The 25,600-nt window shown below is 41.6% G+C and overlaps 1 protein-coding gene across 1 annotated transcript; it reads right to left on the bottom strand.

Moving 5' to 3' along the window:
• Positions 1-91: 91 nt before the first annotated feature.
• On the bottom strand, positions 92-14,312 carry SLC46A3 (solute carrier family 46 member 3). The gene is made up of 6 exons (XM_080560867.1): positions 13,153-14,312; positions 12,788-13,000; positions 6,711-7,584; positions 6,305-6,388; positions 4,738-4,894; positions 92-2,780 (listed from the first exon to the last, which is right to left on the bottom strand). The coding sequence occupies exons 2-6, from the start codon at positions 12,977-12,979 to the stop codon at positions 2,693-2,695; spliced, it is 1,395 nt and encodes a 464-aa protein (XP_080416993.1). The 5' UTR covers positions 12,980-13,000; positions 13,153-14,312; the 3' UTR covers positions 92-2,692.
• Between the last annotated feature and the right edge of the window lie 11,288 nt (positions 14,313-25,600).

Raw genomic sequence — 25,600 nt, 5'->3', positions numbered from 1 at the left:
AGAACTACATACAACACAGTTTACAAGACCAAATTTCACTATTAATTCATCAAAATAATTGCATTTATATAGAAATAAAACAACTACAACAAACTTTTTGATTTTGATTTAATAATATGAAGCACATTAGTACCTAGTTTCCTCAACTCGTACCATACACTTTAAAAACACAATTTGTATCGATGTGCTTTGATCTGAACTCGCAGCCAGTCCTACATTCTGTCTACCAGAAATACTCTGCAAACAGCCAATGCTTCATACAGCAAAATCAAACCTCATCAAAGCCACTTCCAAAGTGCACGTGCACCTTCTTGTTCTCGAAATGAATGCTGCTATGGAACTGACTTGTTTTGTTGCTACCTGTAGAGTGCTGGCAGAGGTCTGCATTGAAGAAGTGAAGGCATACACCCTTTCACATGCTTTACTTTTTCCAGGCAGTTTTGTGCAAAATAGTTAATTTCATGAAATCTTACAAAACTGCATAATGAAGAGGAAAGGATGACAATGTAGTCTTTGTGCTGAAATCCCTTACATCAGTGTATTCTTAAACTCTTTACAATTACTTACTATGTTTTGGACCCAGTGATTATTCTAAAACTCAGCTCATTTCAACAACTTGGCAGTAACTCAGAAGAGGAGAGTTCAGCAGTTTTATTTACTGGCTAGTATATAAACTAGCTAGAAAAAGCTAACGACCTTTAATTGCCAACATCAGCCTTGGTCCATGAGAACAGAAACGTAAGGGCTAACTGTTTAATAGCAGTCCCCTGTATTCAGAGGGTGGTGAGGCCCTGGCACAGGCTGCCCAGAGAAGCTGTGGATGCCCCATCCCTGGAGGTGCTCAAGGCCAGGCTGGATGGGGCTTTGGGCAACCTGGTCTGGTGGGAGGTGTCCCTGCCCATGGCAGGGGGTTGGAACTGGGTAGTCTTGAAGATCCTTTCCAACCCGAGCCATTCTGTGATTTCCTGGATAGTACATACTCTCCCTTACCTTCTTTGACCCCTCTTCCAAACTTCTCAGTGATCAAGATGTACAGTATGGAAACGATCTTGTTCAAACAGAAAGGATCTGCAATAGCATCATAGCATCATCATGATGAGGTGCTAATATTTGTTGGTGGAGTACCTCTGAGAAGTACTCTGTTGATGTGACAAGTATTAATGGCTGTAAGTATATCTTTCATAATACAGCATATGCTATGGCTGGCCTCATTTTTATCACGCACTATGTGCAAGCGAAGTCAGTTCCCATATCACAGTTGCTTTCCTAGAGCTTTCCACCTGTGAATGTCAGCCACTTGCTGTTCTTTTGATTTTTCTACCTAATCCTCTTTGGGAGTAGAAAGTCACATACTACCTCCCTGTAATTTCAAGGATCAGGGCAATATTAGCTGTAAAACTCTCCTAAAATAATACGTGGCAGTGGTCTTCAACATGGTGTTTACATTCACACTTCTGCTGTGCTGTGCATTCCAGAAGCTAACGCTCTGGCTAGTTTCTACACATAGATCTCAAACAAAAAGCTGAAGAATCAATACAGAAATTGATTTCTAGGTTTAGCGCTCTCACCAATTTGCACTGTGGCCCAGGGCAAGTCACTTGTTCTCTCCGTTGATTCCTCTGTCTCTGAAACAGGGAGGATAGTATCTATTGTGGAGGGAGGTTCTCAATAGCATTTTTAAAGTGTCTGGGAGATAAGAAATACTATTCAAATGCTAATAAATTATTGCATTCATTGCAAATGCTTAGATAAGTAGTTCAGATTTTTGATTTTTTTTTAATAATTTAAAAGATCTTCTGAAAATAATGCTATTACAGCCTTTCACTAGGAAAAAAAACCACAAAACTTCAGTAAAGCCAGCTTAGCTGGAAAACATCTATGGGACAAAAAAATAGAGGTGTCTGGACGTAGTCCCTAATATATAAAAACAATGAGAAATTTATAATCTAAAAATAAACGTGCAATATGGCCTCTGTAAAATGTAGGCATAGGCCTAACTTCACACTCTGCAAGCTGGAAATTTTCTAAGTATGACAGTTCTGCGTGAAAATCCATTTTAAGAACTAAGTCACAGGCAAGGTCCACACATCATACATTAAACTTGCACAAACATTCTTCGCTAACTGCAGAGCAGTAAGTCTCCTTACAGTAGGTACAAGTACCACTTCCAGTTTGTTTGCTTCCTGAAAAAAAGTACCTTTAGGTTTAGTAATTTTAGACAGATTTCTGGGCTTCCACAGTTAAGACAGACCTTTTCAGATGTACACAGTGGACTGCACGCACAGCTGGCATGAGCTCCAGCAGCTTCAGGAGAATTACCAACACCCTCTGGCTAAGGGGCTGATAAACTTATCTCTGTCACCCCACTTAGAATGACACAAGATGTATCACAATCCCCAGCTGATGTTTTCAAACGTGAGAAAGGGTAAGTGGCAGAAGAGTATCATCCTACCTTACTACTTCTCCATGCTGAAAGCAGCATGAAAATCTCCATTGCCAGCCTACTTGCATAGTTAGGTACAGGAGATTGCTTTATTCAAGTGCTAAAAAAGAGACTGGATATAGAGTGCTACCAATTCAGTGCTAGTTGTAGATTTCATCTGCAACTTTTGTGTTATCTCTGTGGTCTCGATATGACATGTGGTCTCTGCCGCTGCATGTCAGATAAAAGTCAGGTAGCTGAATCCTTTGTTCAACTATCAACACTGTCAATGCTGGATACTTCGTCAGGTACAAGCAGAGCCAAGTCCTCCCCATTCCAGCTTGTGCACAGAAGCCAGCTGCAAGACACAGATAAGACAGATATCTTTAGCTGAGATACTTCAGTATAGCGTGCTGATTCAGCAACAACGAACACACCCGATAGTTCTGTTACAGCCATCTTCTGCAGCACAAAGCAGCTGACATATCTTAGTAAACAAAAGCAATGACAATTCTTCCCCCTTATTACTCAAATTAGGTGAAGTCATTTCTGCTGTCTGTGAAAGGCACCAAACTACCAGGCCTTATATATTACAGACGGGAACTAATACCATTCCTGCTCTCAAACAGTAAGATTACATGACACGCTCAGAAGAAAGGTTTTAGAGAGAGGTTATTGAAAGGGTGGCATATTGGAGACAATAATGATGGAAGAAGAAGATAAATAGCTTTCCAAAATTTATGATGATGATGGACTAGTTTTCATTGCAGGATGGTGGTGATTTCATAGTAAATAGTTGTTAACTTTTGCTCAGGACATTCTCCGGAGAGAATACTGATTTAACAGAAACTCTTTTATACCATGCAGCACTGAACTAAACTAATATTTCATAAAACAAAAATATGTACAGCCATATAACTGAACTCCTCTACTTTTATTACCTTCCTAAAAAGTATTCTCAACTCGTAGCCCAACGCCCCTTTGCTTCAATTCCCTCAGGTATGAGACCCATCACTATCTTAGTCTTCTTTTAAGTTGCCATTAGTATAACTTCTCTCAATAGACTGAGTAAAATACTGGGGGCAGGCAGGCACAGATTTGGAATTATGTGAAATGTGCTAAATCTACAGCATAATCACTTCCTATTTAAAACTGAAAATGCAGCTAATGTAGAGATAAAAGGTGACTGAGGTAAAGGCTATGCAAGGCGTTTCTGCAAGGTAAATGCTTCTGCTGCAGATACAATTCTCTAGCAGAAGCACCTTCCTCTTAAAAAAAATAGCTTTTTTTCTTTTTCTGAATATAAATCTATTTAATGAAGTGATCCTTTTGCCATTTAAATCTATGTTCCAGCATCATAAAAAGACATAATTTATACTCAAATAATGTAAAGTGAACTCAGCTTTTGTGAATACTCATGAAAAATGATCTTTCACTGACTAGATGGTCATTAAATATGATTATATGCAAGTACTGCAGACTAACGTTTTTTAAACACGTCTAGAGGTTTATTCATATGGGGCTTAAAGTTAGTGCAGATCTTTTACAGGTTTCAATGGCTCTACGTCACAAGGTATCCATGACCAATGACATGGAAAGATAACTTTGCATGGAATTCACTGGGTGTTTGGTCATATTTATAACCCCCTTTAGCATCTGTAAGGGCTGCAAAACTACGCTCGTGGCCTTAAAGCAATCTGTTACTTCAGTTCTGTGTGGAAGGCACGTGTAAGTCTCAAACCAGTGGAAGGCACACACATGCAGTCAAGAGTACAGCGTATCCATCTCGTAGTGAATTCAGGACAGATTTCAGTTTGGGGGAATTAGGTGACAAATTCACAGCGTGAATTTGTGAGGAGGTAGCTGGATCATGGTTCAAACTGGACCGATGGTGGGAAATCTCTAGCTAGGTGTTGGAGGGTAGGTGTTGAAGAGAGAAGCAGCATGAACTACAGCAACTGTTAGCAGCTCTTGGAGAAGCGATCACAAGCTTCATGAGACAAAACAACTCTCCATAGCCTGGGCTCCCTCCCTCCTGTCCTGTCCTGTCCCCCGGTCACATCTTACCCCAGTCTCAGCTCTGCCCCACTCCAAGCAGCTCCCTGCGCACAAGTCTCAGAGTACCTTCCATAGGCCTGATGTATATAAGCTATATATAACTGGGTGGGAACCAGAGGGAAGGCTACACAAAATACATCCAGTACATTACAAAATAGGGATGTTTGTGAATGTATTATGTCATTCAGCTTCAACTCACATCAAAACAGAAATCACCAGTAAAAGTAGCCAGAAGGACCCTCCTGACATGTACTCACCACAGTGCACTCAGTGGAATTAGACAAAGGCCTGCTGATAAGAGGAAGCTAAAGCCTGAAAACCATGCAACGGTAGCTGCATAGAGAACATTAAAAACTGAAAGTGAAATAGTGCCGGTCACAACTTCTAAACAGGCAATACAAGCAAACACAGCACCTGCCAAAAACAAATGAATGGATTACAAACAAAACAAATTAAAGCAGAAACCCTTTCAAAGTACTACAGTTTTAAAACTTGTTTCAAAAGATCTATCTGCAATATTTTAGCAAGTTTGCAAGTAACAAGCACCTGAGTATAATGTCTTTGCTATGTGTATAGGAACTCCTATAAAAGACTTCTTAAATGAAAAAAAAAAAAGTTTTGCTAGTGAAAACTATTCTTCTTTGCTGCTATCCTGTCACCATACCTACTCTATGGAATCTACTTATTACATGAAATGCAAGCTGTTCAACCTCACTCAACATCCTCTGCACAGCTCCATCCTTTACCTGTTCCAGTAAGCCTCTCTGTTCTCACTCTCCCCTTTCTTCTTTCCTCCTTTCCTAATTTTTGTCCATATATATGGAAGAAGCTCTTTGGAATGAAAAGTAACAAAGACTGCTGGTTCAGCACATAACCATATCCCTCTCATTTTTGAAAGAAAAGAAGCAAACTTTTTTTTTTTTTGTGCTGAACACTGACACTGGGGTGTCAGTCTATCCCATCAGTGGACTTTTAAACATTTTCCCAAGCCGTGTTCATGTTCATGGGACTATAACAAAAATCACAATAGGTAAGCAGAAAAGGACGGCAAGAGGCAACCTGACCCCTGCATCAAACTACTCAAGAATCCCAAGCTCTGAAGAATGCCAAGAAACTGCAAAAACAAGTGTATGTTAGCATAGTTCAGTACAATGAGATCTTTGTTTCAGCGTCTAAAGAAATGCTTTTTCAAAAATAAAACCAAACAGCTCACAAGAATGCTTCTAGACAGCCTGTGCTCCTCAAAATCTGGTCACAGCAAAATATGAGACACGAGAGGCACATTTTGAAGCCCCACATGCTTTTTTTTTTGTGTTTGTGTTCCACTACAGAAAGTACCTCTAGAAATAATATGTTATATCCTTTGGGACAAGTACAAGTAGCCAAAGGCCCTTGCTAGTAGCCACCTAATGCCTACCTCTCTAAATTATAAAGTGTGACAGTGATTAAACAACAAGGGCGTTATCTTTCTCTGCCAAAAATCTTGTGAATGTAGAACCTGTTCTACATGTCACATTTACAATGAATATCTGTATAAATCTTGAACATCTTTCTGCTTCGTGTTCTCCATAATCTTTATTTCTAGATCAATAACTCCTTTCAAGGTTGAAACTTGCAGTAGTTTTAAACACAACTTTTTAAATATTAAATTCAAAATCAAAAGCCATCAGTAGCATGATGTAGGGTCATATTATATGGAACATAAAGAAAAAAGAAAGCAGTCTTAAAATACCAATTCTGTATCTGTTTGTTTAAAGGTAACCTTGATGCATCTCTGTTCTGAAATACCATTATTGTATTTTTTTTAAAACAAATCCCACTCACCCTGTTCACTGGCGAAAACCACTTTTGACAGCATGGATCGGAGAACAGGAACAGGCATAAGGCAGAATAAAGATGGAACTCTTACTGTAAAGCAATGAATCAGTAGTGAGACGTTAAAGTAATAAAAATCCAGGATTTTACAGACACACAGTAAATGAATTGTAAATTCCTAAATCCAATATATCTATATGGCACTAAAACCAAATCATAAGCAAGTAATTAGCTCTCCACACTATTCATTTTTTAATTAAATCCTAAATCAGTGTGACCCAACCTTGTATATTTTACCTCATTATGACCCTTTCAAGGTGGTACATCCAATATCTACCAACAACACTTGCTAAAGATAACATAGCACTATTTTCTTTTATGTTTTTGAGCATGGACTGAATGATTCTGAACTCACCTAGAAACATGAGCAGGGTCGTTTTGGCAAAGGCAGCCATGATTATTCCTCCAATGTAAGAAAATATCCCAATAAATACAATATAAATGTCTTTGAGACGTTTTGAAAAAAAGTAAACTCCTAAAAAACTGGTCAGAGAGACAGAAGTGAATGCAGCTGCTCCATATCCAATGTATACTTCATTCCAGCAGAGTGGCTCATCCAGTTCATACAGTGTAAAAAGTGAACTCCCACCAAACACAGTAAACAAGTAAGTCATAAATGTAAAAAGTAACACAATTATTAAAATTCTCTTTTTAGAAGGGGCAGTTTTAAAAAGCATGTACACTCCAGAAAATGTTTCTTTTAGAAGTTCTTTATAAGATACTTGTGCCTGTTGCTGGGTTTCAGATATGCTTACTGTGTCTTCCAGAAAAAATATAATATAGATAATATTAACAACATGAAGCAGAGATGCTGTCACAAATGTCCACGTAAAGCCTATTTCTCTTAAAATGTAGCCAGAAGACAGTCCTGCCAATCCGGATACAACTCCAAAAATCAAGTCGACCACAGCTATTCGCGTTGTTTTCTGCTTCTCATCGTGACACAGATCTGCTATGTAAGCAAAGCCTCCTCCAAGAAAAGTTGCCATACTCCCAAACAGTCCAGAAATAAACGTAACCGCAAATAGGATAGAGAGTGACAAGGAAAAATATGATATTAAAGTCCGGAAAATATCTGCAATCAAAGCTCCCATTGATGGTAAAACTAAAGATCTTTTTCGTCCCTGGCGATCGCTGTTAGCTACAATGATAAAGGCAACTATGAGGCTGGGAACTGCCCCAGTTAAGTCCAGCTGCATATTAAATAGAGAAGTCTTTTCTTGAACTCCCTGCAAAGAGAAAACAAAAAATAATAGTTAACACTGTAATACATTGTAAATATATATGTGTAATACTACACTTAAACAATAACAAGCATGCAACGGATTCAGATCATGCTTTTAATATATTCATGCAGGCTACACAAACAGCAGTCCCAGCAGCCCCTTCAAAGAGAACAAGCAGATCAGATAAAAGAGCAGCAGCAGAGAAGGCAGTAATTTCGTTCGCACAAACCCTTCCTCCTGAATCATCCCACAAAATAAAACCTTCAGATGCAGGGAGTAAAGTCACTCTCTGACATTTCTCTGAGGTATCACACGGAGCTGGGCAGGGGGCTGCACTCTCCAAGAATCAGGAGAAAGTATAGGCATGAAAGTCTTTCCTAGCTTTCTAAGCTTGTCTTCAAGCCATCTGTTTTACAAGTTTCTGGTGTTTCCTCTATAGCCAACTTAATCCCCACCAAGCAGCATCCAAATGATGGAAAAAACACACCAGAATTTTAAAGAATGTACTTAGGGCAATTTTTAAGGCTGCTGAAGACCTTATTAATTCTTATTTATATTTACAGGCAAAGACCATCAGTTTCTAGTTCAACATCTTTCTTTGTTTACAAGATATAAGGTTTTATTGCAAGAGGAAAATTCAGCTGATGCTGAGGCACTCAGGGAAACCCTGCAAGTCCCTTAACACTTTGGAGTCATTTACTTTCTTCTCTGATGGTATCTGACTACCTTAGGATTCATGATGTCCACTGGCCAGCACTGTTGCCACCCTGGAATGGTCTAAAACATTTAGACTGAACAAACTGAGACGGAAAATGATATTCTGATCTTTAACTCCTTCCCTGCTGACAGATTTTGGGACAAGTAGCGGATTTTGGGGGACAAGCAGTGGATTTCATTCTGCATTCCTGCTGGCTGTGCTTGAGAACAAGGAATAAAATGTGGCCTACATGCAGTGGGTAAGGAAGCCATCGGATCATAGAATGGCTCGGGTTGGAAGGGACCTTAAAGATCATCGAACTCCAACCCCCCTGCCATGGGCAGGGACACCTCCCACTAGATCAGCTTGGCCAAAGCCCCATCCAGCCTGGCCTTGAACACCTCCAGGGATGGGGCACCCACAGCTTCTCTGGGCAGCCTGTGCCAGGGCCTCACCACCCTCTGAGTGAAGAATTTCCTCCTAAGGTCTAGTCTAATTCTATCCTCTTTTAGTTTAAGACCATTCCCCCTTGTCCTATCATTATCTACCCAAGTAAAGAGTCCTTCGCCATCTTTTTTTGGAAGACCCCTTTAAGTGTTTAAAGGTTGCAACGAGGTCACCCCAGAGCCTTCTCTTCTCCAGGCAGAACATCCCCAGCTCTCTCAGCCTTTCATCATAGGAGAGGTGCTCCAGCCCTCTGATCATCTTTGTGGCCCTCCTCTGGACTTGCTCCAGCAGGTCCATACCTTTCTTGTGCTCGGGGCCCCTGTCTACAGAATATAGCAGTGCAGGGGGGAAGCTGGACAGCCCAGAGAAGAAAGCTGTAGGAAAGGTAGCAATTTAAACTCCTAAACTCAGAGGAGAAAGGCAGCAGGACTAGCACGGGATGGGACATTATTTTCTCTGAAAAGATAGTGCCAATGGCAAGGGAAGCGACTCAGCAAATGGGGCGTAGCACACAAAGCACGGGCAACTCCAGGGCAATGAGCAATTGCATTTATGAAGCCTGAAAAAAAACCAAACACATTCTTTAACAGGTTGTGCTTTTTGTACAGTTTATCAGGCAAAGAGAACTCTTGTGTTGTCACAGGCATTGCTTCTTTACTAGTATCAGGTTCTAAGAAAAGACCATCATAGAAATGCTAGTATACTGGAAATAAAACTAAATCTATCTAAATCTATCTATTCTAGACCATGTTAACCATACTAGACAAATATCGCCAAAACATAAATAAGTATGAAATGGGAGGAATAAAACAACAAAGACTTGGGTCTTTTAGTTTAGGAAGTAGGTGTGCAACATAAAGAACGTGGCTACAAATCCAGATACCCCAAGTGACCAGAACCCTGCTGACATAAATGACTCGCTGTCTACTGACAAGATGACTAAAAGACAGAAGTAAAGAAAAACTCCTGTTAGAGTGTAAGGAACCTGCCTTCAAGTTTTTATAAAGTCAATGGAAACGAACACAGAAAATGACTGCTCAAACCCTCAGCTCCTTTACAATCCCGTAACTATTAAAGTCAATGTACCTAAATAAATTCAAAGGCCTAGTCTTTCTAATCTGTAAATTCACTCTACTCTGAAAAAAATGTTCACACTGCATAGAAGTAATTCTCAAAAATACAGATTTCAAAATTAAAAGCAAGAAAATGAAGAAATGATTCACTTATATAAGAATTAATTTACGAGAGAAGAGTTTTGCCTGAAGCTACAATGTACAGGATAAGATAAACAGACAGGCTCATAAAATTAAAAAATATTAGTGTGTAGCGACAGAAAACGCATGTTCTGAGTGATAAACAAAGTTTAATTAATAGTACAGCTCTTCCTGAGCTAGAAAAAGGATTATTCAAGCCAGTGATTAGAATGTTCCAGCTTGTATTTTAATTACTTTTCAATTATTATAAATGACTATGGTTCCTTCAGATCCAAAAAAATAATCAATTTAAAAACTGCCAAGACTATCCATTTTGAATTACAGTCTACTTTTTTTTTTTTTTGCAGGCTTCAATTGATTTTGACTTCAATTTCTTTTTACGTTTTGTTTTGAAACAGATGAGATTAGTAAAGAGCTTCTCCATTCTGAAAACTGAAGGACTTAAACTAAACCAACCGATAAAAGAGTTGTCCCTCTAAAAGTTAACACCAAACACTCCCACCAGTAAAATTTACAGTATGTGTATATATAACCCAGTTAGGAGGGTCTTGGAAAATCCAAAACACCTACTTATATCATCGGCAAAGGGCATGGGACTGCATTACTGGATCTACTCTTTTCACCATACATGGGATTATTGCTCAGCACAGATACCAGGTTCTGCTGAAATTAATGGGCGTTTGGAGAGTTTTATATTCACATACTATGGTAACAAGTATGGTACAAAAATACAGGCTAGTCATCCAGACAAGAGCGTGACTGTTCAATAATTCATGGCCTGTGGACAATCGCTTAAATGAAGGGAATGGAAATTTGTCAGGAAAGGGAAACAAAGAAGTTCTATTGGCCATTACTCAACCACCATCCTGAAGGACTTTTCTTCTCAAGTATCGTTTCCTTTGTTTATGGAAAACACACTTTGTTTCCTTTATGCCGCAACTACTGTAATTTGTAAATAATAATGACAGACACCATCTAAAATTCATGTGAAATTAAGTATTCTGCTTCAGTGTTTTGCCAAAACAGAAGTCTAGTCTTATATCCCGAAACATCTGGGATCACAATTTGAAGATCAGGCTGAATTTAGGGGGTACTAGCAAATGTAAAGTGCAGAAATGTCTGTGAAATGTAGGTTTCTTGATGGGATCTGTGATTGGAATTGCAAGCACCACGTATAATTCTTACAGTTGCCCTTTGCATTGACACAATACTGTCTGACAAAATGTTCACATAGAGCACCAAATGAGGAGCCGACACTAAAGAAAAACACTTTGGGGGAGGAACATACAAACATTATGGAGCCAATAATTGGTTATTATCTCCAAGTCAGTTCTAACGAGTGGCATATATTACCTTCCTTGGCTGATCAGGCAGCCCAGAACCCATGCTGGACTGGAATTCTATTCACCATTTTATTTTTAAATTCTTTCTACTTGTGTCACCTGAGGAAGAACCAACTCCATGCTAAAAATTCTGAACTATTTCTTTAATCACCTTCAATGGAAGCATGAATCATTTAAAATTTTCTTTTATATTTGACAAATGAGGTTGACAAGCTCAGCTGTTCAGTCCTGTGCATACGCAGCACGTCAGATTCAAATCTCGGATGTGACTAAAATTTTCTAGTGCCACCTGTGACACTGCAGCAATCCCTTTCAGCAGCATAGAATACTGGCTGATAGTTTCTATAAACTTCATTTTCTCTGTAATTTAACTCCACATTCTGTGTAATTTACAGTCCAAGCCATCTACTTTTCTGACTCTACTGTGTAGTTTCATATTGCACTTAATCCAGTCTAAGTTCCAGTTGTTGTTGCCAAGGACAATTCTGCTGTATTCTTCTGTAAATACATTCCCTCTGTCATCCCCGTGCTAGATGCTGCAATCATGTGGCTACAGAGTGTGTCAGAGCAATTCGCTGCTTCAGAAAAACAAACATGAACTTGAAAAATGATGAGCCTTCTGCTGAACCAGCACTCTGATCCAACACAAGCTGTAACCTCTAACTGTAATAATTAACAAATACAACATGTGGGGAGAACAATGGGGAGAGAGGAAAGGAAAAGTGGAGTATGATCACCTCTTCTGTTGACAGCCCACAGCTAGTTGCGCTTACACGAAGCATTAAAACTGAACTGAACTACCACAGCAGAGATTCCAATCAACATCTAGTTATCCAGCATGCTAGACCATGAAAAAATGCTAAAAATGTAATTGACCATGGGATGCCGTCATTGTGCCATCTTTGTATTTCAACAAGGCAGACACGTGATTTTCTGACTGGTTAAACATCAATTGTATTTGTTTGTGCAAAGATTAGTGGAATCATTTTTCATATTTTAAAATCAGAAAAAAAATATTTTGGCCCCTATCCTTTCGTTCTTTTAATTCTTCTGACATACATACATTGTAAACTAGACCTGAAAATTACGGGACAACTGGTAAACTACATACTTAGCAAGAAGACTAGAAGTCACAGTCACTACCGGTGGTGCATAAACACTTGCACAGCTGTTACTGAAGTTATTGGAAGGGGAGCCTTCAGCTGTACACTTTGACAAGCAAGGCCAGTGCCAGCTTGGGCCCGATCCTCTAAGATGTTTTTCACCCATTAAGAGATGAATTTATCTCAGTGTCTTCCTGGACATACTTCATAGTCTAGACAACTATGTACAGTGCAACACAAGAGCAAGGAGACAGTAAAATGACAGCAGTTTGCAGATCTATTGCTTTTCTACATATACAAGGTTAAATAAGTTTATAGACAAGGAGGTTATGTTGAGGCAGTACCTACTGGCTGAAAGTTTCATTTCATATACTTACAACTGTAGTTTTTCTTCACTCTTACCTTCTGCTTGATATAAGCTGGGCTACTTTTGTTTTGCTCGCAGTAACTAGTATTGCTACTGCTAATGAAAGTGGAATTGTACTCCTCTTCCCACAGCCTCCGGTAAATAAACTGCTGCACCACCGGGCTGGTCAAGTAGGAAGCAAACATGTAGATGAAAATGACCGGCTCCACGAAGAAAACCTTCCTCATTTCGGGATTCGGCTTTTAAATCTGTGCACCAGAAAAGAGGGAAGAAAATAAAAAAGGTCACGAGAATTCACTGAAGGAAAGCAAAACGACTGTCATACCTGCAGGCTCAGCTCCGGCGTGTGCCAACCACCCCGAAAGGGCAGAAGTCCGAACTTCACCCACAAAACACCCACCTCGAGCAGCACCCGGTAATTTTATCTCCCTGCAGGAGCCCCTCGGCCTGCGGCCGCTGCACCTGCCCGCCTCGGCTGCCTCCCGGCTCGGCGGCTCCCCTCAGCCGGCCGCCCCCTGCCCTCCGGCGCTGCCCCCCGGCCCCGCGGCCCGCTGTGCCGGCGCTGCCCGACACCGAGAGGCGGGCCGGCGGGGGCGGCCTCGTCCCTCCGCCGGAGGAGTGTCCTCGGCGGGGACGCCGGGCCGCTCCCGCCCCTTGCAGCCGGGAGGAGGAAGGCGGGCGGCGGTGGCGGCGCCGCCATTTCGGGGGCGGCTGGGGGCGGCCCCGCCGAGGCCGGTGGTGGCTGAGGGGGCCCGGGTGTTCGCCCCGCTGGCAGCCTCCTCTAGTGGGCTGAGCGTTACTGCTGCTTGGGCTTCTCCGCTTTCACGCGTTTGGCTTGTCATGGTGTGTGCCAGCAACGTTTGGTAGCCACTGGTCCGCCTCTGGTTCATACGCCTCATTTTCCCAGCAGTTGGGTGTTGGTGGTCTCTGTGGAGCTGTGGTGCTGCTGTTTAGAGGGGAACTATTTACACCTTCAAGGGCTGGAGCATGCTAATGTGGACAAGGACAGGAGACATAGTTGCAAAACTGAAGCCCAAAGGACCTCCTTTCAGCCTTAAATACTTTGGGGGCTTGGACCCAATGATCTCTTGAGGTCCATTCCAACCCCTACAATTCTGTGAATCTGTGATTATTGATGACCAATGTTGCAGAAAGACGTATTTGCTGAAAACATGTCAAAATTTCGAAGGTTTCCTGATGTAGTTTTTCTCTTAAAACAAGAAGCAGGGCTTCATTACCTCACGAGTTTTCAGTTCCTTCATAAACTTATTTAAAAACAGCAACATGGGTCATAAGACCTCAAAGCTTGAATGTGTTTCACTGGCACGTGACACATCAGTCAGCCCCAAATTTTGGGGCAGCGGTGGGCTGTTACATCTCTTAGTGCAGGATCACCCCAAAGTATGAGCTCAGTGGCCTCGATCATTTATTTCGGATGGTTTGGTCTCACATGAAGGCTTGCTCACAGGCACAGTGATTCAAAAGAAGTACGGCTGTGGCCTGAGATCAACTCTAGAGAGTGCTGTCCTCCTCTGCCCATCCAGGTCCAAAGTCTGATCGGTCCTGTGACAATGTTTTGTTCACGAGATAAAGCAAAAGTGATCGCTTGAGGGTTATATGCAAACAGGCTGCAAGATGAGCGGGGCTGTTCGGGTCACTCAGCCAGTGGTTAACATTTCTTTGGATGGGGTGAAGAAGGGATTTTAAGTCCATGGAAGCTTCGTGTTGTTTGCACAGAAGGATGCCAGAGCCCCACTAGGTTTCTCGCTAGGTCCAGCATGTCGTTCATAAATGCAGCAGGCATGATTTTAAACCTTTAAGGTCAGACTTTGTTGAGTGGTGTTTATCCTCTGAAGCAAATATGTAGCAAAGTAGCTGCTGCTCTCCCCAGCCACCAGTAGTCAAAATTTGGCCCAAATCTGAGTGATGTGCCAGTGAACAGTCTTCCTGAAGGTCACAGGCATGTGGTATCTGTTCTGGAGTGTGTATTGTTTGTTTACTGACATCCTCAGTGCATGAAGAATTGAAGCAGTGTGTGTGGCATTCATTGTAGAGGTCACCTCTCTGGGGGCACTTGCTAAGCTTTCCGTCAAACAATCTTAAAAAGCAAACAGATTACTGATCTTTGAAGGTGGTACCTCGCTTGTCAGGGCACAGAAAAAAAATGCTAGAAGGATTTGAACCATTTTCATTGCAGGCAGAAATATGTTACAGGAGAGGTATGTAATGAAATTCAAAGTTCAGAACATTAGGAGCCTTTTAAGAGATCACACCGGCACTGGTCAAAGGGCAAAGACAGTGTTAGAAATCTTCAAAGAAAGCCTCCTGCACTTCAAAAAATTGTGCATAATTTCTGTGGCAAGATCTTGGCATTCAGTGATTGCTATGATTACACTCACAGATAGTTTTATGAAGAAAGGTATATTTTCAAAAATCAATAATTCTTTAAATGCATTTATTTTTTCTAGCGAGTTCTTCCAATGAAAATTAATTTGGAGGTATTTGGGTCATCTCATTTGTTGAACTTTTTGCTCAGAGAATTAGTAGTGATTTAATAAATAGTACTGCCATGTAAAATGTGACTTTAATTGCCTTCTAAGATATTAAGTACTTCTTTAAATTGAGGTGACTTTAATTTTCCATGTTAACAATCTACTGAGTTCATGGAGAACCTTAGCCTTCTACATATCATAAGTGGATTATACAATGACAGTAAAAAGTACTCTATCTGATAGTATTCAGCTCATATTTTCAAGACTGTCTTGATAACAATGTTTAGCACAAATTAATAAAAAAAACCTCAAAGAGGGAAGAAAAAAGCACACTTTCTGCACAGTCAATTTTACAGAAACTCAGCTCTGCAGAAACCTTGCATACCTTGCATCTTGCTCACTAGTGTGGCAAATGGAAATACATGACAGAAGTTCTCCAAATAGTACGGCTGCAGAAAAGGAGAAGGGAATAAGCTGTGTAATTCTGCAGAGGCATGCAGGGTTTTAGGTGCAACTGTTCATTTTGTGTTTATTATAGCATAGGTGACTGATGAAGCTTGAATGCAAGCCATAACAACAGAGAGTAGTAATGAAGATTTAAATAAGAGGCTGAAAGAAAACATGCTAGAGAAAAATTGTGCAAAAAAAAAATCCACACATTTTTGAAGTAACTTTCTTTTGTAAAAAGAGATAATTAATTACCATCATCCAACCCAGAGTTTCAACCTGTGCCAGTTTCACGTTGCTAATTTTCATTCAATGCAGTTCATCACTAATTTTCATGGTTTAAAGCCAAAAAATGGCATCTCCGGTCTCTGACTGTTTACTAACGGCATCTCTCCCATCAGGTGGCCCTGACCTGCAGCCCAAGCAGAGCAGAGAGGCTCTCACCTTCACCCCCATCTTCTCCCAGAGCCAACTGGCTCCATCCACACTGTGTAGCATTTGGTCTGAGTCTCCTTTGGTCCCAGGGTATAACTAGATGTAAATAATCAAAAACAGTAACATTTTTGTCTTTTCGCAGTCCAGAATATCTGAAACAACATGACTGAGTTCATCTGGCGTGGAAGAAGATGCCGGAAAGGTAATACCTACAAACGAGGGCATCCCACCAAGCCAGTGTTGCTGACTACAGAAGTGTTGTTCTGAACTCCTCTGTCACAGGTTGAGCACTAGGATTCACTGTAGTTTCCACGTCACATGGTACTTGTTGCTGTTCTTAAATACTGTGTTGAAAATTTGTGCGTGTTTGAGTCCTCAGACATTTGTAAGGCCTCAGGATATATTTGTTTTCTCTGAATTAGATGATCTTAACAAAGCAAATTTTCTTGCTGGCTTCTCGTTCACGCACACCAAATAACAGCAGTCATCTCCAAATCTATTCAGTATTTCTGCTTTTTAGTTACCTTTCCTCTCATACTTAGGTATTTACAAGTCCTCAGTTCTTATTTCTGATTATGTCATATCTCAGATTCAGGTTTTTGCCTTCAAAGCTGTTCACTCTGGTGGATTTTTTGTTTAAATAACTTGGGGCAGAATTGTTCTTTAAACCGGGTTCAGGTGTGTCCTGCATAGATAGCCCTTTGTGTTTGCATCAAGTCCGAAACAAAGCTTCATGGAGCTATGAAACCTGCTGTGGATGCCTTTCAGACACCTCGATGATCTGAAATTTATTTTATGCAGCTGCTTGGTTCTGCTTGTGGTTTGTTTGTTTTCCTTCCTATGTTGCTTCCGGTTGCATAGAAGTAGTAGACATATATGTTTTTTTTTTTCCACTGTATGTACATGAGGTAGGTTGCACAAGTCAGACTGCATCTCTTAATTTCTCCATTCCAGCACCATCTTATAAGGCAAAACCACTGTTAAAAATAAACATTGGTATTGCTGCCCTGCCTGTCACTCTCTGCCTCCTCCCTGCTAAGCTACTCGCTGGGTGGGGTTGATCAGCAGCGGCTGCTGGCATTCCTGCTCAACGTGAATCAGCAAAGTGCTTTCTCTTTGGGACTTGCTCCACTCCACCCCTTTGCAGAAGTGGACAAAGGCATTCTGCTTGCAGAAAAATTTTGAACTTGATGGGTTTCTTTTTTTTTTTCCCCTTTTTTCTTTCTTTTCTTCCTTTTTTTTTTTTTTATTTTATTTCATGTAAACAATACCTTGAAATGAGGAACTGAAAACAGGCAGCTAAAGCAGGGCTGGAGTAGCTGCCACTGAGTCACTCGCTGTGCTGCTGCAGAATGCCATTAAACTTTATCTGCTCTTTTTCAAACATCTTGCGTGCTACTTTTGAGTTGGTGTTCCTTGTTACCTGATACAAGCAGAGACCTAACTAAGGTCTAACTAAGGGACTTCATCTCCCATACTCCACAAATATTGCAGTTTGCTAGAGAAAAGTGCTCTTCACTCCTAGCAAACTTGGTGGGCCTGGCTGGCTGCACTCCCTCTTCAGAGACGAGGACTTACTGTCTCCCATCACCCTTAAGAGAGGCACATGGATCCAGCTTTAGGCATCATAAGAAGTGAATTGCTTTTACAATAGTACTGAAAGCTGTTTACTAGCCCCACAGGGAAAGTAAATAGTAGATAGAGCAGCTCCATTCCTGGGGAAACATTGCTACTTGTTACTGGGAGGTCCTCAGCTTACCTGGTTTAATAACAAGTGTGACAGCCAAGTTTAAGCACCTGGTAACACGTCCTCTGGGGACACATTCGCCACGGCAGCCTAACCGTGACAGATGCAGCTCCTGGTTCAAACTGTTCCTGAACTGCTGATTCCTAGAAGCAGGGAAGGTACACCGAGAACAGTCAGTACAACATTTGCTTGGGTTTCATCCCGTTTCCTAAGCAGCTCTCGTTAGTCAGAGAGGGGAATTTGAAATACATTGCCTTCTGGCTACTCAGTATGCGATGGGAGAGGGTCGCCAAGTTGTAGCACACAGCTGAGGTGGGCGATAGCAGACTGGAAATTTCTCCTTTAAGATGTACACATCTTGCTCAGAAAACCATCTTGTTATTTCATGCCCTTTCTTTTTATTCCATGCTAGGGGCTGCCTTATTTTCGTCAAGATACAGGCTCTCAATCATATCCAGAGAGCGAGTAGAGATCATCTTCTATGACTTTTTATGCCTCTGGGAAGGGCCAAAAGGCTCATGCTATTCAGTGGTTTGACTGTGGATGTGATAGTATGTGAATGGGAAATCTCCCATTTTATACTCAATTTTACATATTAACTTGGCACTGTTAAAATTGGGGGATTTGTTACAGTAGGAGCCAGTGTATTTTTTTTTTAAATGTGGTCTAGAGCTGTATTTTTTATTTATTTTATTTTTTTTTTCCTTTTTTTCCAGAAGGCTGGTGAGAAGTTGAATGGCAATACTGGAGAAACTTTTAGCTTTCTGCATAGGCCTGTTCGAGTTGCTTTTTTCTAGGAGAAGGCACAAGTATTTTCCAGAAAGCTTTGCAAGTGGCTCTCTGAACTTGATCAGAACTTGCTGAGCACGAGGTTTGCCTCACTGTGGGCAGCAAGTTTTGCCTTCTGTCTATTTTTGAGGTAAGGTTTGTGGTGGGGAAGCTAACAAGGGTTTTTGCAAAACAGACTTGACAGTGACCTCCTGTTCAGAGCTGTGCTGTCTGCTCCCCCTGACTGTGTTTGAATATCATGCCTTAACTGCTTAATGCGAAAAAGGATTGCTAGCAAAGCACTTTGGGACTTGATTGCAAAATTTATCCAGCCTTCTTGAAAAACAACCAGGAAAAACATCGTCTGACTCTTTCAGCTCTTTGTTCCTTTTCTTTCCAGGCAGCTGTTGTCTGCTGCTTACTTTCTCATTCTTGTTGACTATGTCATGAGGGTTTTCTTCATGACTACTTCAAGATCCCTGCTATCCTGTGCCCTCCTTTGGTGCATCTTCTGCCCAGCTTCGTACATCCCTTCTGCTCTGACCACTTCTCTTTGGCTGAGGTCTTGCAATGGCCTCAGCAGCTCCTGTCCCTCTGGCATGCCTGTGACCTGGGAATAACTCCTGGTTTTCCCATGCCTGATTCCCCAGCACTGACACCTCACAGAAGCAGCTGGGTGCCCTTGGTGGAGGCAGGAGGAATACAAAAAGGAGCTGGAAAGCAAAAAGTCAAGCTGTCACCAGCAGGTCTGGCTGTTCTCCACCCCCTCTAGGTGGAAGCAGTAAGGTTTACTTACCTTCACTTTTGTTTCGCACCAGTTTCACTTTCTGTCTGTCCTGCTCCATCCGCATGCATTATTTCGGCACTGGAGATTCAGCCTCAGTATTGAAGTGGTTATACTTTCTTGTACCTTTTCTTTTTAGAATTGACAGAGTTTATTCAAGTTTATGTTGAGAAAAATTCCTCTACAAGAAGGATTTTTTGAGCACAAACTTGTATTCATTCTCTGGGACAATGCAGGAAAAGTTTCTCTTACAAAACTGAACATTTCTGTTATTTTTAAAACAGAAAGATGTTAGTGAAGACACTACTAAATGTCTTCAGTAATTCAAAGAAAATAATAAAATTGATTTATAAGATCACATAGTGTATTTGAGTACAAATAATGTGCATCTCAGAAGAAGCTGGCCATGTGAGACTGAATACTTGAATTTTCCCTCATCTATGGTTTTAGGCTTTCTGATGACTTGACTATAACATCACTAGATAGATACATTGCTATTTTTTTTTAAATACATAAATAAATGAAAATGCTGTAAGAGTTAAATGGAGACATGCTCATTCAGAAATATCACAGCTTGAAGCTTGTCTTTTCTATTGCATATTTCCTGGCTGCGGCTTTCATTTAGTCTTTAAATGACTGTGCAGAAATTGTTGGAGGCACCAGCTTCACACCTGGCTCTGCCTTCTCGAGGGCCTGGAGCTCCTCTGGGATGCCCCTGGAGCTCTACCAGCCTCTGCCCATGTGCACAGCTCGGGTGTAAGCTGCTTGTGTCGGACTGGCAGGCTGTCTGACCTGACTTTTTGGCATGTGCACAAAGTATCACTGATGACTATAATTATTTATAAGATATTAATGGATTTACTGTGAGAATAAAGCAAAACATTATCTTACTTTTTGTCATCTCCCCTCCACCCTTAGCTATTTTTTTTAATCTCTAGTCAGGAATAACATTTCCAACTGGCACCGGTTTTGTCCTTAGGCCTTGGGCTAACAAAACAGGAAATCCAATTTCAAGGGCTTCATCCAGGATCCAAACCACCAACGCTGCTTTGGCTGGTTAGATTTATTGCAGGTCAGATGGTGCCTGAACACACCACTGCCGTGTTGTGCCTACACGACAGCTACAGGCCATCTCCCTCTGCCATGCAGAGCCAGTATGAAAACACGACTTCAGGAGAAAGCCTATTTAAGTTGATTTAAGTGTGATTATAATGCCTGCAGCTACTCTGGATCACATTTCTCCTGCATCATGATCTGGCAGTCGGTGGCAGAGCTGCGAAGGAAAACCCCTGCCTGCTGCCCATCAAGATGCACCTCTGCTGCTTTCCCCTGCTTCTGCAGTCACTTGTCCTCTACAATTATTTTTCTGTCCCTTAATAAACTAAAGTAGGAATTCAATTTGCCTAAGCACTACTATTTGTCATGCTGTGGGACATGCAAGCAACAGGATTGTAGTCAAAAGTAATGGAACATCAAGGTGTTCAGCCCCATGAGGTGGGGTTGAATTGTTTTCTGGAGCTTTCAGAAACCGGTCCACACTTGTTTTTAGTGGTTACAATAAAGGCCCTACGTGAAATATTCAAAATACTTTTATTCACTGTGAGGATGAGAAGATTCTGCAATTTATCAGGTCCATGGGCACACAGAGACTGGCCAGAAAAGACAGATGACAAACACTAGTTTTCCTGAGCAGGCATCTTAAGAAATACATGGCATTTGGACCTGGTAGCTATAAATCAAATTTGTCAGTGCATGCATTAGGCTGACACTATTAATTGCAGCTGTAATCAGCACATCAGGATTCTGCATTTTCTGGTGAAAATTTGGTATTCTAACTATTCTGCACTACACGAGTCTTCCTGCTTAGTAAGATTGGTATTATTTACATGTCTTTGAAGAGCTGCTAAAATGAATATAGCCCCAAGACTGCTTTAATTGAGAGGAGCAAAATACATTTTAAAATAAGTATCCCAAAATTAGCGATCAAAGACTGAATTAATTTTTCATTGTAGTGCAATTCTTCAGCCTAAGCCCAATACAATTTCGCAGTTCATTGCTGATGAGTTCCGTATAAAACACTTCACACTTTTTTGGTGAAATCACCTCAGACTTTTACAAACCCATTATACTAATTACCTTTATAGCAAGAACAACTGAAGGAAATGGGTGTACTTTCAGGGTTCAGAGAACACCGCATGAAAGAGAGAAGGCTATTATTCTCAGCATTTCAAGAGCGAGTGGATTTTGTTCCCAAGCTAGTAGAAAATTCAGCTCAATTTTGGGATCACATAGTGTGAAATATAATGTGAAGTGGTAGAAATTTAGAGTAAATTTTAAGATAAAAGAATCACACTGCCTACCATAAAGAAAAGCAGGGCATATTTTCCAGAAAGTCCCATTTGATTACATCCATTTCTGTGGTCAGATTTGTTAAAAGAAACAGCTTTTGTGAGGGCGCTGGGAGGTCAGAATGGTGAAGGCAATTCCAGGGAGAAGCCTCAGAGACAGAAGCTGCTCTGCTGGTGTTTCTCTTAAGTTATATACTTTATATTAGCGATAAAGATTTTCTGATGAGGTAATCTTGAGGTCACAAAGCTAAGGCCACCTGCATTTTGTTGGTTCTTGTTCAGCTGAAAGGCTGCAGTGGGCTCTAACTGTGATGAAAAGCCATTCATCTTTGGGAAAAAGGGAGGGAAGGCACAGCCCCAGTGTCGCTGCTCACCACCCTTAGGGGCTGGTCCAGAGCAGCCCAACGCAGGTGAGTGAAAATATCCCAGTTCCAGGGAGACCTGCCCTCTGAGCAGCTCTGCTCAGTGACGTGGTGTTATGGTCCTGTATGAAGAAACCATCTCAATTCAGGTAGAAGATACTGCATGAAAAGGAAGGAAGGACTCTCCTCTCCTCTCCTCTCCTCTCCTCTCCTCTCCTCTCCTCTCCTCTCCTCTCCTCTCCTCTCCTCTCCTCTCCTCTCCTCTCCTCTCCTCTCCTCTCCTCTCCTCTCCTCTCCTCTCCTCTCCTCTCCTCTCCTCTCCTCTCCTCTCCTCTCCTCTCCTCTCCTCTCCTCTCCTCTCCTCTCCTCTCCTCTCCTCTCCTCTCCTCTCCTCTCCTCTCCTCTCCTCTCCTCTCCTCTCCTCTCCTCTCCTCTCCTCTCCTCTCCTCTCCTCTCCTCTCCTCTCCTCTCCTCTCCTCTCCTCTCCTCTCCTCTCCTCTCCTCTCCTCTCCTCTCCTCTCCTCTCCATTTTTTATATGGGTACAACTCAATATATGTAATTATGAGCCGGAAACTCATATATGCTGTAGTTTAGGAAGGGCAAGAGGGAGATAAAGAATCACTTGCTGTGAAGCGAAATTTTTCTCTTCCCGCTTACAACAGATCTAAGGAGGCTAAAGCAAAGAAAGCCTTGCTGAAATCAGAGCATTTCACATGACATCCCCGTTATTGCAGACACGGGGCATCAGATAATTGCAGACATAGGGCATCAGATACTGCTCGTGTCCCTGCAGCAGCTACACCCCAGCTGTCCCATGCCGCCTCCAGGTGGCTAGAGAAGAAAAGCAACACACTAACCCTCTACTGAACGATGAAAAATCAGCAGGCTGTTGAACAGTAATATTGTTTTTGAGCAGTGTATGGGAAAAATGTTGTTAAAAATGCAATGAAAATTCTCTTCAAATATGACTTTGCAATGGAAAAAACGTGAACAAGGTGGGATTTGTAGGACTACTGATTTTATACCTCCTCCCAAAAGTGCTTTGTGATGTTTCATGGCAGTTAACAATAATACCTGTGCAACGACCATATCGTCACAGCCCGTAATGGAATGAATGCCACGGATGCAGATTAGGACATGAGTGTAGCTATTATAATAAATTAATGTGTTCTGCAGTGATAAAGGAATTTAGGAAGACAAAGCAACTAGCTGTTTGCTTGTTATGACATCTTATTCATTCCCCCTCGATACTGGGTGTGCTGTAGAAATATACGCTCTCAGCAGGACGACAAGGTTGCAGGTAAAAAATGGTTGCAGTTCCTTCAGAAAGGTGAAAAGCGATGGATGCTCTAACATCCCCCGGGAATCTGCTGCATGCAGCTGCAGCGAAGTATTAAGGGCTTTGCTTTCCTCATCGCTGGCTCTTGTGAGATGGTATGAGTTAGTCCTCTATGTTTCAAGCAGTCATGAGAAAATAAGCTGTCAGTCTCAGAGCGTTGTGACACTGCTGGCATTATCAGAGCAAGCCTGTCGCAGTCACTGAGTCCTACCAGACAGCACATCTGAAACTGAGATAATAATTACCCCCAAAAGCCATTTTTTCCCGACATTTTCTTCAGCTAGTAAAAACTGACGGGTGATGTTTATTTTCTGATTGCATTTTGAGTTTTTATTTTCCAAATTACTGCCTATAGATCTTTTTTCCCCTGCTGATGAAAATACGCAAAGTGTTGAATGCGATGAAATTTACTCCAACAGTTTGCATAAAAGCAATAGCATTTCAGCCACGACTAAGCTGTAAATTTCTGTGTAATAAATCTCCCTCCTTCCCTCCCACCCTGTTTTTCATGCTGATCAACTTTCTGAATGCTATGCGATATCACACGGCACATAAAGTTGCTATTACGGAGCAGTGGTTATCATTTCCACCATGCCTTACATGTGACTGCGGTGGCATAGCTGGCAGTATTTGATTTCATGCCTATCATAATATCTTGCCTATCCCCTCGAGGCTATTATTATTGTTGGGAGTGATCTGCATGCAGACCGATATTTGTTGCAAGTAGACGGCTCTGAGAATGTTTTGCCTTTTCATGCTTTGAAGCTTTGCTTGCCAAAGCTCTGCTTTTATCCCTCCTTTTCCTTAGAGCTGTTGTCAGCTATCCTCTGCAGTTCCTCAATTTGATGGGAGAGTGCCAAGCAGTGCCCCAGCCTTATCTTCCCGTGGCAACTGCAGTCCTAACAAGCTGTAGACCGTCCTCTAGGCAATATATTTCTTCCTATTAGCATCTCATTGCCTCCTCTTCCTTCTGGCCTTCCTGTAGCTTAGCCACCGAGGCTGTGCAGGATCCCTCACCGGGCTCTGCCTGACTCTCTGCCCTGACCCTTGGCAATTCTGCTGTAATAACTGGTACAAAGTACGATGGCTGGTGGTGCCCAGCTGCTGAGCACCTTAAATAGGGTGAGGCGGGTTGTGCCAAAATGTCTGCATGCAAGAAGAGGAGTTTCTTCACCCTTGTGGTGCGTACATCTTTTGTGCCCTCTGTGCATCGTCTGGGTCCAGCTGTGGACCCTTCAGTGGGGATGGATGGCACAAAAGTAAGGAAACACCAAAGTAAGCCAGGCAGGGCACACAAAAAGAGGGCACCAAGACAGCATCACGGACTCAGTGATAATAGTGGTAAAATCAGCACCTGGTTGTTGGGTATTATTTGGCCATCGCTGCCCTGCATCGCCCTGTGGTTTACAGGAGCCACTGTCCCGTGCTTTTCTGTTGTAGGTGTACAGGGAACGTATCTGGCAGCTCTCTGGGTGCAACAATATGTACAGCTCACTGATGCCCCTAACTGTTTTGCTTCCCAAAAAATCACTACCCGCTTTCAGAAGGAAAAATCTAGGTATAAACCAGAGCTGGCATCACTGGATCACCTAAGATTTACTCTCACCTTTGCCATTTTTTTTGCTATTTAATAATGGGAAAAACAGGTAGGCTAATACTTTACATTTAAATTCTAATAATAAATTATATTCATATCAACTGTTTTCTGGTGTAGACGCCAGAAGCCAGCTACATCAGAAAGTGATTGGTGTGTGTAGGTCCCTTTGATTTGATAGTTGGTATCCATCAGTGCTGGGGATCTAGAGGGTCTTATAAATTTTAATGTAGTCATCACAAGTTGTTTTAGATCGCTTGACCTACAGCCTTATTGAAATCCTTTCTATTTCAGGATTTTCCCTACATGACTAGTATGAACGTGGTGATATTCTTCTGGTACAAGCACTATAATGCAAGTTCAATTGTGCACAACTGCTGTTCTAGAGTAAGAACATAAAAATTATCACCAAACCAAGGGAAAATGATGCAAGAGAACCACCTTTAATTCTTGTCAATTGATGGGAGATATTCAGCTGTCAAGTCATACAGAGCAAAGTATAGTCCCACTTCCTCTTTAATATATAGAGAA

This window comes from Anser brachyrhynchus (genome assembly GCF_964034855.1).
Source record: "Anser brachyrhynchus genome assembly, chromosome: 1".
In the NCBI taxonomy this organism is placed as follows: Eukaryota; Metazoa; Chordata; class Aves; order Anseriformes; family Anatidae; genus Anser; species Anser brachyrhynchus.
This window is presented reverse-complemented; position numbering and strand designations above follow the sequence as displayed.